The 17,218-nt window shown below is 29.4% G+C and overlaps 1 protein-coding gene across 2 annotated transcripts in view; it reads left to right on the top strand.

Annotated features, from left to right (window-relative positions):
* The first annotated feature begins 1,093 nt into the window (after positions 1–1,093).
* Positions 1,094–17,218, top strand: part of LOC121129910 (tachykinin-like peptides receptor 86C) — a 107,917-nt gene continuing 91,792 nt past the window's right edge. For both annotated transcript variants that reach the window (XM_040725614.2, XM_040725616.2), the window contains exon 1: positions 1,094–1,440. In XM_040725614.2, coding sequence (XP_040581548.1) covers positions 1,278–1,440 — 163 coding nt within the window. In that variant the 5' untranslated portion in view covers positions 1,094–1,277. The remainder of the gene's footprint in view (positions 1,441–17,218) is intronic.

Genomic DNA, 17,218 nt, shown 5'->3' with positions numbered 1-17,218 from the left:
AAAAAAATCAAAGAAACTGTTTCAAAGTAAGATACTTTAAGATACATTTTTTTAGACGGATTTGACTTATGGAGTGATGAAGATGACTAACAACAAGCTTTTGATACTGTCATTCATTTAAAAGCTGTTAATAATCTTACTGAGAGTAGAGTTGGTCTCATTAAAGACTATAGAGCTCCACTAACATCTGATGGATCGCTGCTCCAATTCCTCCTCCAAGTAGTCGAAGATCATCGAAGCTTATCTGCATTTGATTCAAGGAAAAATATTCTTTTAAAATTTGTTGTGATATTTATTATGCTTATCCCACAATAAAATTATTCTTAAATGTTTTTTCAACTATTTTTAGGTCCGATAAGTGTATTGAAAGTTTGACACTCTTTTTCTAAAAATGAAATATTGGGACATCATTTTAAATAGAAAAAAGTAGGAGGATTTGAAAGAAATTTGAGGAATTCTAAAATATTTGATAATACAATATCAGGCTTGGATATTAAGTAGAAAAGGAGATTTTCTTCTTTTTTGAACGCTTAAGCAATTGGAAGGGAAAAAATTGAACGATTAAAGGAAAAAAATGCTTTTATTGTTTCGTATGACCTTTTTTATTCCAAGGCGAAAGCTAACACCAAGTGACAAAACAACAACCACGTGATCAAGTTTTTCAAAATATTGTTTAGTAGAAAAATAATTTCGACTACTAGGGGCGCTGATGGTATCATAAGTATCTCTATAACTAACTATGTAACCTCCCAGAATTCATTCACAAAGTGAATCCGACGATGGGAAGAACAAGTTAAATTATTAAGTGAGTCATTTGTAGTCACTTAAATCTGACATATTAGAAGGAAAACATTTTTTTCGATAAATTAACGGATGATCAGATTCAAGCCGGCTTTTATTAGAAAATAAATGAAATATATACCTGATTTAAAAGGGAGAGAATTGATGGAACCCTTCGGATCTCACTCATTTGTACATACATTTAATCCTTGATATTTGTAATTTGTTCAAAAGAAGAGTTTCTCTATTTTGAGCGCTCTCTGCGTTCTTATATTCCCCCTTTCCCCCCCGTTACATAGATCTATAAAAGATCCCTGTTTCCCCTGTGTAGTAGTCTAAGTAGCATGTAGCTATATTGTATAAGGTGATAAGTTAAACTACAGGTCTCTTGACGTTTTCTCTTCTAGCCTATCATACACATTACAAATCTTCATAAATCAATTGAGTGAATCCTCTAACCCACACAAATAAAAAAAATAAGAATATCCTTTGCCATAATGAATAACTCTGTGAGCCTCGAAAGCAATAGTGAGGATGAAGATATAACTAAAATTAGCTATGGCATGTCTCCTGCTATTTTGCATTTATGGAATACTTTATTTACAACGATTTTATTTAGTTCCATTCTCGGAAATCTTATCGTATTATGGATAGTCTTAGGTAAGAGATGATGGTTTAATTGTCATTGATACATACTTCATAAAAAAAACAGAAGACTTATTAGTCAATTATTTTTGATTACATTTTTCAACTTTTTGTTCTTTCATTGTATTATATTTTTGACTAATTAATATTAATTATAGAAATGAACGAAAAATATGCATTGAATGCAATGTTTAATTCTTGTAGTACTTGACGCGTTGATCCTGAATCTGTTATTAGTTTTCTTGCATCAAATCTGGTTTTCTAGAATATTCACCTTTTATGTAGGGTTGAGCCAACTTTTGAGAATGAAAAAGAAAAAAAAAAATAGTTAAGTCTTTAAAAAATTTTAAGTTAATTTTTACGTTTCAAATGCAAACATTCAATCGGAAGAAACTTACAATTTAAAAGGTTAAGTACAAAATACTCAACAAATTTAATCAAGCAATTCTCAAAAAATCAGATTTGATATGCCAAAAAATCATTACAGATTTGCAAATAGCGCGTCAAATAATACTAGGTCTGAATATGAAATTCATTTTTTTTGCAAAGAAGTAAATTTTTGAATAATTTTTATGTATTGCTAGAGTGTAAATGTGTTTATCTTTCTCTCTGTATAAAAAATCGTTAAAGTGAGGATAGATTAGGTTTTTTTGATATTAAAAACCGTTTCTATTCCTTGCTGAAACCATAGGTGCTTGTTTGAGTGTATTTTAGAAATGTTAAGTTCTGACCCTAGTGATTAATTAGTGATTTTCATCATTTGAGGTTACTCGATAAATAGTTCCTTCTTAGTTCTTTTTCTTCTTTTTTCTTTGTTCCTCAATCTTTTTTCTTAAGTCACTCTCCTTCTACCTTAAGCATCTAGTACCTGAGCACAAGACATAAAAAGGAACTTTGAAGAGCTGCGTTTTATTTATTTTTTCTTTTATTAGATAATAATCAACAAATCTTCAAGTGGGAATAACCCCAATTTAACTATCTTTATGCTTTCAAAAAAAGATCTTACTGCTAGAGCTATAAAGATTAATTTCATAATTGATCTTATACCAATAGATAGAGATTGCTTGCCTATGCGACTTGCCTGCGATTTTTGGATTACTCAAACTTGAATATTCTATTTTTCTATGACATCTTTTTTACCCAGGCTTTCGGAATATTGTCATGATTGTACTTAATAAAAATCTTGACTTCGAAGTGGGTCTCTCTCATGTCAAAGATGAATTTATTATAAGAAAGGTGGGCGAAACTTTTAATTGCGTAAAAGGGAACTTCTAGAAATCTGAGAGCTCCAAGGAAGGATGCATCCGTGAATCCAATACTTTATGACAAAAGAATCACAATCCATTCTGAACTTGAGGATGTGAAGAAAGTTGACATTGATCTAGTTTTTGAAAAGTATGGAACTATTGTCAACCATGCTAACGCTATTAGCTTTAAGGATGGTAGACTCAAAGGTCTTATAAATGTGAACTTTCATATAAGCTTGATTCCTAAACGTGAATCGTCTGGGATTTTACCCATAAGAAGCTTCAAGATATGAATTAGTTATGTTGTTCTATATAAGCCTTGAGCCAAATCATACAGGATTGAACATTTTGCTTGTGCATCTCCAAATAATTTCTTAAGGCGGGCAAATTATAACAAAATAACTTGCTAGTTAAGATGAATTTGCAGAAAACAACGAGGAATCTATGACGCCAATAGAAAATGTAATTAAAAAAGGGTGAAATAAGGAAGATAATTCTGAACCAAAAAACCAGTACATAGGAGACATGACAAGAGATAGTTTATCTTCAAACACAAGATTTGTCACCATCGATAGGGTTTTTTTTACGAAAGCGAAAAATTAATGAAATTTCTCAAAACATAAGATCATCCCTTAATTCTGCAATTGAAAAAAATAAATTTGGAGCAATTATTGCGTTAGACTTTCATAAGACGTTTGATTCTATAGAACAAATGGGCGGTTAAAAAAAAAGATCTACAACACTTCAGTTAGAGCTTTAATTTATAATGGATCATCCACTTTTAATATCGAAGGTCACTCCAGTCAACTTCAAAAGGAGCTGTAGTCAAAGTTGCCCTGCGTCACCTTTACTTTTTTTTTTTGCGTGAATCGAAGAATTTTATGTGTACTTAAAAAGAAAATATGGAAGCTTTGGAATTTATTTCAACCCACTAACCATTTATTGGATGCATTTATTACGCTATTTGTTGAATCCAACTCAGATAGACAACCGATCAGAAAAATTGAAGTTCTTCTGAATGCGTTTGGAAAATTCTCTAACAGATTTGTCCCATCTGATTAAAATTGTAGTTTTTGGCATTGCATGGAAGAGAGTCAGTGAAACAAAAGCTAACTGGATGTCACTATCTACAAAAAATTAAGGAATGAAAAATGGAAATCATTAAATATTATTAAACTTTTGTGAAATAATTGTTTTGAATGAGACTTTTAAACTCTTGATTCGGTTTTTTGCTTTTTTTTTTATGTTTTGTTATTAATGCTAATTTTACTCGTGATATTTTATTTTTATTTTGAATTGATGATGGTTTATTTATTGCCTGATTTTTTTTTGCTGTGTTTAAGCACGTACTGAAAGGATCTTCAAGAGGGAGTCATTTTACTACAATTTTTATTTATGTTACTTATAACTAAATTTCTCAACTAAATATAATAGAAGTGGTTATGAGTCTTAATAAAAAAAAGCAAAAAAACAGAATCCTTATTAGTCAATTATTTTTGGTTCAAATTTCAAATTTTTTATTGTTTTTGATATTAATTGTACAAATGAAAAAAAAAAAAAAATCTTTCAATTCCATATTCAATTCTAGTATAACTTAACGCGTTGATCCCGAATCTGTAAGTGGTTTTCTCGTATCAAATCTAATTTTCTAAAATTTTTACTCTTTATACAGATTTCAACCAACTATTGAGAATGGAAAAAAAATAGTTCATTTCAAATATGTGGTTATACTTTATATGCAAATGATTCTTATTACCCTTTAAGTGAGCTACAAATTATAATTAAAGTATGCAAAATTGATAGGCACTATACTATAATGATCGTTGATATTTGAAAGGCATATTGGGGCTAAATTCAGTAATATAAGTCAAATGAAGGTGCTTAATTATTGCATGGACTCTCGAATATCATTACTCATCAAAATTTCTTGTATTCAAAGGATATGACACAATTTTCTCAAATATGTCTATGAAATATTAAATTGTGTGTATGCATAGATTTAAAAGAAATAAGGGGAATTTCTTTTTGATTTGAGTTCAAAGCTGTTTTTAATTTAATAATGGTAGTAAATTAGACCTCGCATTTTGGAATAATCATTCACTTCTCGTGTATAGTTCATTATTAAATTACACATATATTTTAATATAATTCAAATCAATCAATCGGAATGACAAAACATATCTTCATAAAACTAAATTGATATGAATAAAGACACAACTCCTCAGTAATACACTTAAAAAAGAAAAGACTATATAGAGATTTTTGAAATGTATCTGCATCAATCAGCAAAGATGATTTAGCTTGGAAGACATTAGTAGTTCCAGCAAGACAATGCCCCTAATCACACATCCAAAAAAGTTCAAGAATGGCTCAATAGGCATAATGTTAGGCTCATATACTAGCCATTCCTAAATTCTGACCTTAACCCTATTGAGAATCCATGAACTACATTAAAAAAAACACAGTGTGGAAAAGACATTCTACAAATCTCGAATACTTTTGGGGATTCTGTTATAAAGAGTGGGCCAAAATTGATCCGATTGTTTATTCAATTTGGCAAGGAGTTATCCCAAGCGTTTTTGAAATTTGAAAAAATCCAGAGGCTATGTCACAAAGTCATTTTGCTATTTGGGTATGAATACCTATGAAATGCTATAAATGATATTTAGTTAATTTACTCCGAAAAAAGAATAAATTATTATAATTTTTTTAGTTGATACTTGTTTTTGATTGACTAGGGATATTATAAACGAGTTTGAAGATCCAATATGAACATCTTATTATGTTTTCTTGGCATTTGGTGAGATTAAAAATAGTTATGGGCTCAACTGTATATCTCTAGAGAATCTTGTTATGAAATAAAATTATTTTGAAAGCCATTAAAAAAATATATATGTATATATATTTAAAAAATCAAGGTTTATATAATGATAAAATAATATATTATATCGACTTCATTGTTTCCTTATTTAAATAAGTATTCAATTATTGCCAAAGATATTCATACACGTACTTTTTTAGACAAGTAGATTTAAATCGTTCTTACAAGCATGTCTCAAAAAGAATATTATTATTAGATATATAAATAGAATATTCATTAAATTATTTGTTGTATAAGTATAAAATAGACTTATACAGTAATCATTCAACAATGAAGTTAAAAAATGTTGTTTGAAACAATATAATGTTCTTGAAAAACGGTAATATATATTATGATAATATTTTATAATTGTGATAATTGACGAACATATTTATATCGTATGGAAACAGTATAATATTGACACACAAATTATAATGGTTTTTTTTTTGCCATAAATCATTAAGATAGTTAAAAATAAAATACGTATTTGATACCAATGTCCCATAAAATAGAAGATATGTTTTTTTTATCAAAAAATGATCCATAGCAAGACTTAAGTTATTATTTCCTTAACAAATGGCACTTGTACTTATGACCATTATTGTATGTATATGTGGTCCGTCAACCCCAAAAAAAAACTGGAATATTTTTTCCTGAAAATTAAGGGTGTATTACGTGTGTATATTGCAACAAATTATAGTCAGTTTCGATCAAAAAACTATTCTTATCCACTCTTTGAAATGCCAAATTTAGCCAATATAAGTATATTAAGTAAAATAAAACTTCTAAAAAATAGTTAAAATTCTTGTGGGTGCCGCAAATTTGAGTACAAGCCTATAACTTTCTCAAATATGGGTATGAAAGATTGGATTCTATGTATAATTTGATTTATGATGCAAAAAAATATATTGAAATTTTCTCTTTTTTCTGATTTTTTTCCAAAATTGTTTTTATCTTAACGCACTGCATATGTTCTATACATATATATGTTTAAAAAATAAAATGTCCATAGAATTATTATTATGTCAGCACTTCATCAAGAGTAATTTTTGCTTTGAAAAAGGTAATCAAATCAATATTTTTACTGAAATCTCTTGTGGCATCTACACCTTAAAAAAAAGGTCAATTGTTCATACATCAAGTAAAATCTTTTTTTTCTTAGCAGGCCTTTATTTAAAATTGAAATATTTTTTATACATACCCATGTTGTAAAAGTAACATGATTTTCATCTTGATTAAATAAGTATAGAGTGATTATTTGAAATCACGAGCTTTTTAAACATAAATTTTTGTTAAAGTGACAACAATTTTATAAAAATACCAAAAATATGGTGTTTAAAAAATTTATATTTAAGTATTTTTTTCATAATAACTTTCTAAATTTTTTTAATCAAGATTTTTTAAGAGGTACATATCAACACTATGGTACAATCATGTGAATTAAATACCATCTCAGAAGGTATGTGATATGATAGATAAATATCAAGCGGTCCAATTTTTCCAAGAATTAACATTTAGAAATATTTGAGAATTAAAAAAAGTAATAAAGATTACAGACCAGGTTGTACTTCCCATTAGGGTGTCCCTTTAATGTATTTTTTTGACCCATGCAAACACAAGAGGTATCAAAATTTGCCTAATTTTACAAAAATTACGAAAAATAAAAAAAAAAAATTGTTCATCATTTAGAGGGCTATACCGCTCTTCAAAGTTTTGTAAAAATATATGTCTTCACAGATTGGAACAGTGTGTCTAAAATAATACAAAAATGAATTTTGAGAGTTATTTTATGATTAAAACAAGAATGGGCACTCGGTAGATAGCAAAATCTCCACTTATGGTTATTTTTTGGTGTGACATTGATCTTGGACGTTGACCTTTCAAAATATAATGGCTTATTATTGTGACCATATGTAACGTCAGAGGCAGGATGAAAATTCAATGAGAGAGGAAAAAAATTATGTTTCCCTAAAGGATTGGATTTTGTCTAGAATAATTTCCATAATGATTGAGAGGGTAGATTTTTTTTAGGAAACGTGTCCAATAACAGAGGCTTCCGCGACAGATACAGCATCGACTTCAACGGCAAAACGAAATTATTTGTGTTGCCAACATTTGCAAAGGTATGTGAAAGGTACGGTTTATCGACACGACCTGTTGCTGCTGTTGCATCTGCAGTTTTGACTGACTTTGGCTTAGTTTTTGTCGAAAATTCGACTCTGGTTATTGATAAAAACAAGATTTACAAAGCAGTAGAAGCTTCAAAAGCTTTTGAAGGAGTTGTCGTTAGATGTATTTACTTTGATAGACGAAAAGACAAAACTCTGATAAATAAGAAAATAGTGGACCGTTACCATCCCAAATAAGTTATAGAAGATCACATCTCAGTTTTATCAGTACCTGGATCATTTTATTTTGGACACATAACACCAAGTCGTGTTATAAGTAGTTCCGTTTTTACTTTATTACAAATTTATTAGAGGGACAAGGTTGGAATTGAGATGGCATAATTTCCGTTGGACGTGACGGAATTGCAACTTAATACTGGTTGGAAAAGTAATGTGATTCAATATCTAATATGACCGTTACAATGGTGCATTTTTATGTTTCATACCAATGAGTTACCTCTTCGTCATTAATTTTTGAGTTTAGATGGTGGCGCTTTGGGTCCTAAAGAATATTCCGTATCAATTGGAAAACGTTTGGTTGGCTCGGAATATGAAGCTGTCGTTCCTTTTCTGAGGTGACTGGTAATTTTCCTAACTTGCCAAATAACGTGGTAGATCAACTAAGTACAGATCAAAAATATCTGTATAAAATTTTGTCAAGCCGTTTCAACTGGTTCCTGTTCTCCTGAGCTGGCAAACTGTAAACGTGGAAAATTGGCAAACTCAAGATGACTTATTACTGGTAATCGTTTACTCAGACTTGATGCAAGTACTCATAATCCATCAAGAAACTTGCAAGTGCTTGTCAACTACGTGCTTAATGTCTACGCTCCAGTGGGGTTTCTAATAAAGCAAGAAGAGTCTTTTAAGGATGGACCTAATCATTTCTTTGAACTGATTGTTTGCTCTAGATTTTTAACAGAAAACCTTAGGTCTGTCGTGAACCCTGTTATTGAAAGAAATGGGTTTTTTTCCTCAGCCAGAAAACCTACTTGTCAGTACGTTGTTTGATTAACGGGACCACATTCGGGAGTTGGCATTGCAAAGAATAATAAAAGCTAGGGAAACTGGAATTAGTACTAAAACATAATATTTAAACCACAAAAAGTGTAATCAACGGTAGTTCTAGAGAGGTTTTTATATGAAATAAATTACAATCTCCGGCGGAAATGCAAAATTTAGGACACGAAAATAATTTTAAACTTTGATTTTTGTTGTGTATTATAATCTCTAATTTAATTATATTATTTTTCTATATTTTGCATCATTGATTTTAATGATAAAATAACTTTCAAAATAGATTAATGAAGTAATGCTTACAATTTTAGTTTGTACGCTCATCATATTAAGTCAGAGACAAAGACATGTGACGGGAATACTGTTAAGATTCATTTTTTCACCAATCCCAAAAATCCTATATCCTATGTGTTTTTTTCCAAAATATTTTTCTGAATGGTAGAACACCCCAAAAATTGGAAATTTTTGGAGATCTAATATATATTTTACTCACCCAATAGATGTAATTTTATTTTTATTTCTTTAAATAATAAAGTTTGGAAACTGGGAGTCCAATTATTGTTTTAAATGAGTCGTATTGGATTTCAGCATAAGTTATGGCCAATAAAATAATTTATATCAATAAAAATGCATTTTTCGAAAAGCGTTTCTTACGAACTGAAAGATTTTGTGATATTAAAAGACATCCAAGCGTCTATAGATTATCTGGAAACTAAAAAAACTTTATTGGTATAGTTGCTTTCTATTTTTATAATGCATTCAAAAACATTAATAGTAAACATATATTCCGTGCCGTACATTCTTTTTTCCACCGTTGCAATAAATTCACATAATACTCATAGTAGATAGTTTTTCCTTTCTAAGATAGTTTGAGAAAATTATCACGCATACAACCCAAAAAAAAAAAAAAAAGCTGTTACATAATGCCATAACATTGCATGCTGATGAAACGGTCTTTGCCTTGTCTGGAGCCGATGATCCATTTTGAGCCCCTTGTTTTGATTGTTCTTTTGTCTCAGGTCTACAGTGATGGATCAGTCTTTCATCCATTGTTAAGAAATGGCTATAAAAATCCGACTTTCTTGCTGTGAAACTTCGTTAAACACTTAATTGAAAATTCTTCAGGATACTGTTTTTACTTGAGTGTGAGCAGACGAGGCATCCATCTTGCACACAGCTTTAAATCCAAATTTATAGATAATGTGCAATGTACAACACTTTCTGAAATGCCTACAATTTCGACTAGCTTTGGCACTTTCAGTCGACGATCCACAAATACGGCTGTGTATATTTTCTTCATTATTTCTGTAAAAAAATTTATTGGTTGTGCCGAGGCCTTTCAAATAAAAGTATTGTATTGCATAACGATTACCATTTCTCTTCGTTTTCACAAATTTACTATTTAAAATTGCCAAAGAAATAGTAAACAAATTGGTGCCTTCCAACTTGAAAGAACGTTCTTTTGAAATCTGTAGAGTATCGGCCATTTTGATTAACTTCACATTACGATCACTTAAAGTTATTTTGTTTACTTTTTGGATGTTTGTGTCAGTAATTGTCTCTTTCGAACGGACACTGCGTGGATCGCCTTTGTCGCTCATATTGCCCTATTTAAATTTAATAAACTATTTTTCAAAAGTTGATTTCACTGGTTCAGTCCGAATAATGTTTATCAAGCTAAGCCTTCTCATCAACACTAATTTTTTCACCTAATAGCAATATTTATTAGCATCCCAAACTCTTTTTATCCCTTTTTTTAGCAATAAAAAAAGTTGCTTCACTTAGAATATTTATATTTCACAAACTAATCATACGAGAGCTGACAAACTTGTACATTTATCGTTTGAAGGCTAATACTAAATAAAAGTCATATGATTTTATTAGAGTGTTAATTATAGTTAATTTACATAAATGAAGATATGCACAATATAATCCAGGCTTATGTAGAACAGTCCTTAAGAGTCTTAATATCATACATATACAAATATTATAATAATGAGATTTTTAATTAAGCAACTCACAGAATGTGTAAATATTTACTCGTGCAATATAATTAGTATTAGAGATATTGCACATGGATAAATGAGAAGCTTGATATACTAATTGAAGTTTAAATGAGCTTTTTTAATTTTATATAATATTAGCTAATCATTTTGTTAGAAAAAAGAATATAAAAATGACACAACTTATGTATGTATTTAGAAAAAGTATTACTTAGACAATAAGTCTAAAAGTAAAAATTATTGTTAATTTGTATAATGAATAGATGCTATACGTTTCTTCCAAGCTTTGTAAAGATTTACACTTTCATAGATTATAAACTTATATCTAAAATAATACAAAAATAAATTTTAAAAGGTATTTTATTATTAAAATCAGTGGTACAAAACATAGAAAAATAAAATAATCAAAGTTCCGAAATTTGACATCTCTGCTCAAGATTGCAATGTGGCTTTAATAAATCTGTCTCTAGAAATAACGTTATTCTAATATTTGTGAAACATATATTACCAGTTTAAAACATCTTTCCACTTATCGTTTGTAGCATGGAAAGCCAACATTTACTATTTTCTTATATTTTGCCATGAAAGTCCTCATCAGAAATATTTTGAAGATCCGATGCTGATGTAAATTGATGTTCGTGCCAATAATCTTAGTGTAATCTCTGGCAGGAAAGTTTAATATAGGGGTTTAAATTTTCTGCTTTTTGTTCTTCTTTAAGTTCCCCTAGTTTGCAATGCCAAAACCAGTATTTAGCCCTGCTCATGAAACAACATACAGACAAGTACGTTTTGTGGCAGTACAAAAAACACATTTCCTTCGATAACAGACCTCAGAATTTCCTGTTCAAATATAATGGTATCCATAATTTCAAAAACATGTTTTCGTCCATATATAAAAAAATATTTCATGCAAGATTTAGATACAACTCCGTGAATCTTGATTTTATCAATGCCCAGAATTGAATTTTTGATAGAAACTAAGCTAATGTTAGCAAAAACTTCAGAAGCAACAGCAGCATCAGATCCTGTCTAACATAGACTTTTGCAAAGGACATTGTATTTTGATTTTCCGTCAAAGTTTTTGGTGTATCAGCCGAAGGTGTGTCCATTGGGAAAAAACACTATTCTTGGACACCCTTCCGAGAAAATTCCCCTTATAGAATCATTATGAGTATGAACATTATAGCAGTAAAAAAATTACTATTATTCTAAACTTTAAGATAAATTTGAGAAGCTCTCTTTTTATTATTTAACTCTTATATTTTTTAATCATTGACTTGTATTATCAAACCTTTCAAAATTCATTTATGTATTTTTAGACATACGATTTAAATCTATTAAAATGTAATTTTTTATAAAAGTTTGAAAAGCAGTAGAGATTCCTTTGCCTAAATGATGTGCAATTTTAGTTTTTCTAAATTTTACTATTTTACAAATTACGCAAATTTTGATATCTCTTGGAGTTGTATAGCTCAAAAACTAATTGAATGGGAGAACCTAATAGACTTTGGTTTAACTTCCTATATATTTTCTTCTATTTATTAAAAATGTACAATGATAAATTAATATTTTTATAATTTTTGATATTTTATTGAAAAAAAAATAATTAGTAACTTATTTAGTGCAGTTTTAGTTTTGAAATTTTTTGAAAATTATTAATATCAAATTAAATGATAATTGATTAAATTGACACAGTTTTTCATTGCACTATATATACTAAAATCTAAATTGGTCAAAGCATATAAAAAAAGTCAATTCTCAATTACATCAAGGAATCTTTCTTATCTGGTATGTTCGATTTACCGAAGCAATCTATAGACGAAATATGACACAATTTATGGTTCAAATGTATTGCATGCAATACATGAAGAATAGACTCATACTGTGGGGAATCCAAAGATAATACAGGCGCTGCAGCAGAATAGGATAACTGCCCTATGCGTTATATATAAGTTTACACTTAAAAGAATGCTCACAGCTCGAATTTTGATAGGAATTTTTGCAAAAGTTAGATTGTCTTAAATTCTAATCATCATTCCTTGATTTGTTTATTTCTTTCGATATAATTTTATAAATAAAAACGTTGTTGACTTTTTTTATATATAGTTATGGTTTTTTATTTCAAATTTTGGTGAAATAAATGAATATTGGCTGTATTTTCAAATACAACAAAAAATGAAAGTGAAACAAATTCTTGTTCTGGAAACGCTGGTGTGCCAGAAAGCCCAACATAAATTGCCAATAAAGTCAGAATTAGCTGGACGGCCACGTATGGTATTGAAAAGTGATTTGAAATCCAAGGAACACTTGTTAGAAAGTATGTTCAAAGTCCAAAACAAACAGTAAGAACAAAAGCCATAATTATGCTAGAAATCCACAGAGTACGATTCGTGTTAAAGCCAAGAAGATGAATGTGAGCAAGGTTTCGTTCTGTAAGGTGGTTAAAGTTGACTTGGGTGTAGAATTCCAGATAAGTAAATGCCTCTAGATCATCTACGGAGTCATCGTTCAATCTTACATAATAAAATAACTAAGTAGTTCCATAAAAAGACAGAATAAACGGCTGAAAGACCATGCAAGGAAAAGAGAGAGTTCTCATCCTCCATCCATAGTTCTTTCATTGAATTCTTGAGTCAATTCGTCTTTAAATCAACTATCCTTTGTCTCCTATTCCAAGAATACTATTTCGTTGATAAGAATGCTTCAATGTCCTCGATGTAGGTCTATAAATGACTTTTTTTGATGCAGTCATTCAAAGTTACCAGGTAACTTATAGTAATCTGCCGCATTACTAAATTTAGATATATGTTACCATTTTTTTCTTTTTAGTACCTATAAGTTGTTTAGTATGAAAATACGATGTATATCCTCCTTTTTATAGTCCCTCACTCTACGTATTGATTTATTTATGAATTTGACTATAACACCTAATAGTGCATTGGTTTATAAAAATACAAGATAATGAAATGTTATGAATGTACAAGCTATATTTTCATCATTATGAACCAGAAAATAGTTTCTTTCTGATGATTTTATTATATTAATCATAAATTAAAATAATACTATATTGGAAGATTTTTGTAGTTGCTACCTGAATATCTATGATTTATTTAAAATTTTCAATATCTGTTCTCATAATTCTTTAAATCTTGAAGAGAGTACATATTATATATATATAAACTATAAAGTATAACCAGGAATGTATTTGCTCATATATGACGGAAAAACGAACGGAGTTAACTTAACATTTTTTGAAGGAATGAACGACAGTGAGAAAAAATGAACAATGAACGGGAAAATAATATGAACACTGTTAATTTTCTTATTATTTATTAGACGTAACTTTTTGGCTATTTTTTCCAAAGATTACTACACTCTCTTTTCTTGAGTATGTGTATAATTATAATGGTTATCTTTGATGGTGGCTAAAATATAGTTTTATTTGTATATTAAAAAATTATAGATCTGATTTTTTTTGTGTACAACTTTGTGCAACCTTGTGCATTAATAGCTATCATTGAATTTTCCAACCACACAGTTTGTAGTTTATTGAACATTCATCAGAGCGGAATCATTATTATTGTCCAAGTTGGACAGAGATGCTTGGATTTGGTTGAAGAGATCATTTCAGATAGCAAAAAATGAATAACAGGATAAACAAAGTAATAAAAATTGGCTGAATTTATTAGTAGTTCAACAGGCTGAGATATTTATGAAGATTGGAAAATGCTCATGTTTATTCACTGAAAGGCCATAAAAAATGGGAAAGTAGCAGATCTCTACATATAGTACCTATATACACAAGATCATTAAGACCGAGGTATAGATTTTTCTACATGTCTATTTATACCAGTGTAGATATGTAATATCTCCATAAATATTTAATTTATTTAAATTTTTATTTTTGCTAAGGAGCCCATGATAATCGAGATAATACCGTATTTTTAATATATGAGGTTATTTAAATATTAATACATTAAGCATACATTTTTTATACTTAATAAGTAATAGTCAAAAGAAGGAGCTGTTTATATCGAAAAAAAATCGATATTTAGATGTACTATGTTTGCAATGTTCCTCTAAACTTAGTTTTATTTCAGCACATCTTGTTATTTTAACTAAGCTTCGCACCACAGTATATAGAAATGTGTTTCGGGACTAACTTTGTCGTCTCATACGGTATCCCCCCCCCCCTCCAAAAGTCTTGCATTAATGTCTCTAACAATTAAAAAAAACAAAACAGACAGAACCCACCTGTCTAGAGAGGTTGACACTGAGTATAAACGAAGACCACTGGGGTATATAGGAGATGAGCTCACAGGAGGAATTTACAGCTTTTTGAAAAAATCACCAACCGGATAAAAACCCATCAGAGGCCTCTCCAAAAAAAAAAAAAAAAAAAAAAAAAAAAAAATCAGCCTGAAAACAAAAAAATAAAACCCAATTACGCCCGACAATTTAAAATAAATTCAAACCACAAATATTAGATTGAAAATTTGAGCCCTACCCGAAAGTTTTGTTAGGCTCGATAGTAAAGTTTTTTACTTCGCACCAATTATGGCACTCCCTTAATGAACGGCACCCTTAGCATTTGCCTATATTGTCATTGCCACAAGTCGGCCTTGCTAGTAAATAGGGTTAATCTCAAAAAATATGTCTGTTCCCCTGTTTTAAAAGGAAAGAGGATGTTGAAAATAAATTGGAGGTTGTCCTGAACAAAAGTAAACACTTTTTGAGACTGCCATAACAAAACCTGGATATTATTTTGAGACTCTTTAAAAAAACAACTTAAATAAATTGGACACCATATTATAAAAATGGAAACTATCATTTTTACCAGAATATTGAAGCCCTCTACATCGGAGGACCCCTGGGAATGGTTAAGGTAAGCTACGCCCTTGAGGCTCATTTTTATGTATTGAGAAACGAAAAAGGGTTTATATATTAATAAGTATTGTGTAAGTTGGACTCTTTATCCTACCGAGTATTCAAATAATTTATGTGTGGGATGTACGCCCAGCTTAGAAAAAACAGTGATAAAAACGCTTTTTATATTTGGAAAAACGGAGACACATACAGACTTTAGACATAAAATAAAAGTTGTTCAGGCTATGTTTAATTCTGATCAGACTATATTCTTGGCTATGGAGGGTAAATTTGATTTTTAACTGATAAGTTGATTTTTTTCATTCAATATAAGATCGATTTCCCGTGTTTCAAAGGTTTTTTAATGTAAAGATTATCGATTCAAGAAGCACCAAAAAATTAAAAATCCAAAAAACGAATTTTTGTATTGACAGAAAAAAGGAAAAAGTATTTTATATACGAATTAAAAAAGGGAATTAGGAAGATGATGAGCGAGTTAATCTTAGTATGTATCTTCAATCTTCATTCTGGTTGAAGAAGGAACATGACAAGTTAGCAATGACAATGACAATAAATAAGTCACTGGGTCAAAAATTTGAAAAAATTGCTTTATATTTACCAAAATCAGTATTTTAACATGTTGAATTTTCAAAATTGTGATAAGGGAGTCCAAGTTTGATTATATTTACATCAAATGGACAGAAACAACAAAAAATGTTGTATACAAGGATCTTTTACAGTAAAAATTTACCTATTATATTATAATAGTTCATAGTAAATCGTTTTAGTTTATAATTTTAACATAAATAAGATAAACATAAAACAGTTCCTTGTAATTTTTCATTCGTTATCTTTAAGATATCGTGCTCGTGCTAGTACTAGAAAAATATTATATAAATAAATAACTCAAAATTGAACGACTGAACAGGAAATTTAAACCAAAAAATTATCAACTTGAATGGCGAACAGAAAGTTTTTACAAAAGGAACGATTGTACGGGAAAAAGGTGATAATGCCTGGTCATAAGTGTAAGTCCTTGTTGGACTCGAAGTAATTTCTGCCTATATCATTGCAAGATATGGAGTTGTGTTTTAATTTAATTCCTTAATCTCATAGCTACTTGCAGCTAATTTATTGAAACGTCATGACAGCTAAGTTATTTCCTCCAGAAAAATTCTTCAAATTGTTATTATGCCCATGTGGTGGATATTATTATTTTCATCTATGATAGTAACAACTAAAAAACAAGCATATTTAGGCCTAAAGGCAAAAAGACTGCAATTCTATTTTTTTTATAGTTTCGAGTCCCACTTAGATCTGAGTCTTTATAGTTTCGAGTACAACAGCTGTGGTTCAATGAATGAATGAGATCCTTACTAGAGTCTTATCAAAGGAAGAATATGGCAATATCTACTTACTTGTAATTGAATAAATTACTATAATTTAATATAATAATAAAATTACCAAAAAACATTCTTGATTTATTTTATATTTAATGCTTGAATATAAGATCTTCATACTATTAGATGAATTTACGAAATTAATATAATAAACGGTATTTGCATAATTATGGACAGTGATTTATACCACATGTTCACATAAAAAGAAGAAAAAACCCGAATTATAGTAGTT

Source organism: Lepeophtheirus salmonis, chromosome 14, assembly GCF_016086655.4.
Source record: "Lepeophtheirus salmonis chromosome 14, UVic_Lsal_1.4, whole genome shotgun sequence".
NCBI classification, from domain to species: domain Eukaryota; kingdom Metazoa; phylum Arthropoda; class Copepoda; order Siphonostomatoida; family Caligidae; genus Lepeophtheirus; species Lepeophtheirus salmonis.
The sequence above is the reverse complement of the archived record's forward strand: the minus strand, read 5'-3'. Positions and strand labels throughout refer to the sequence as shown.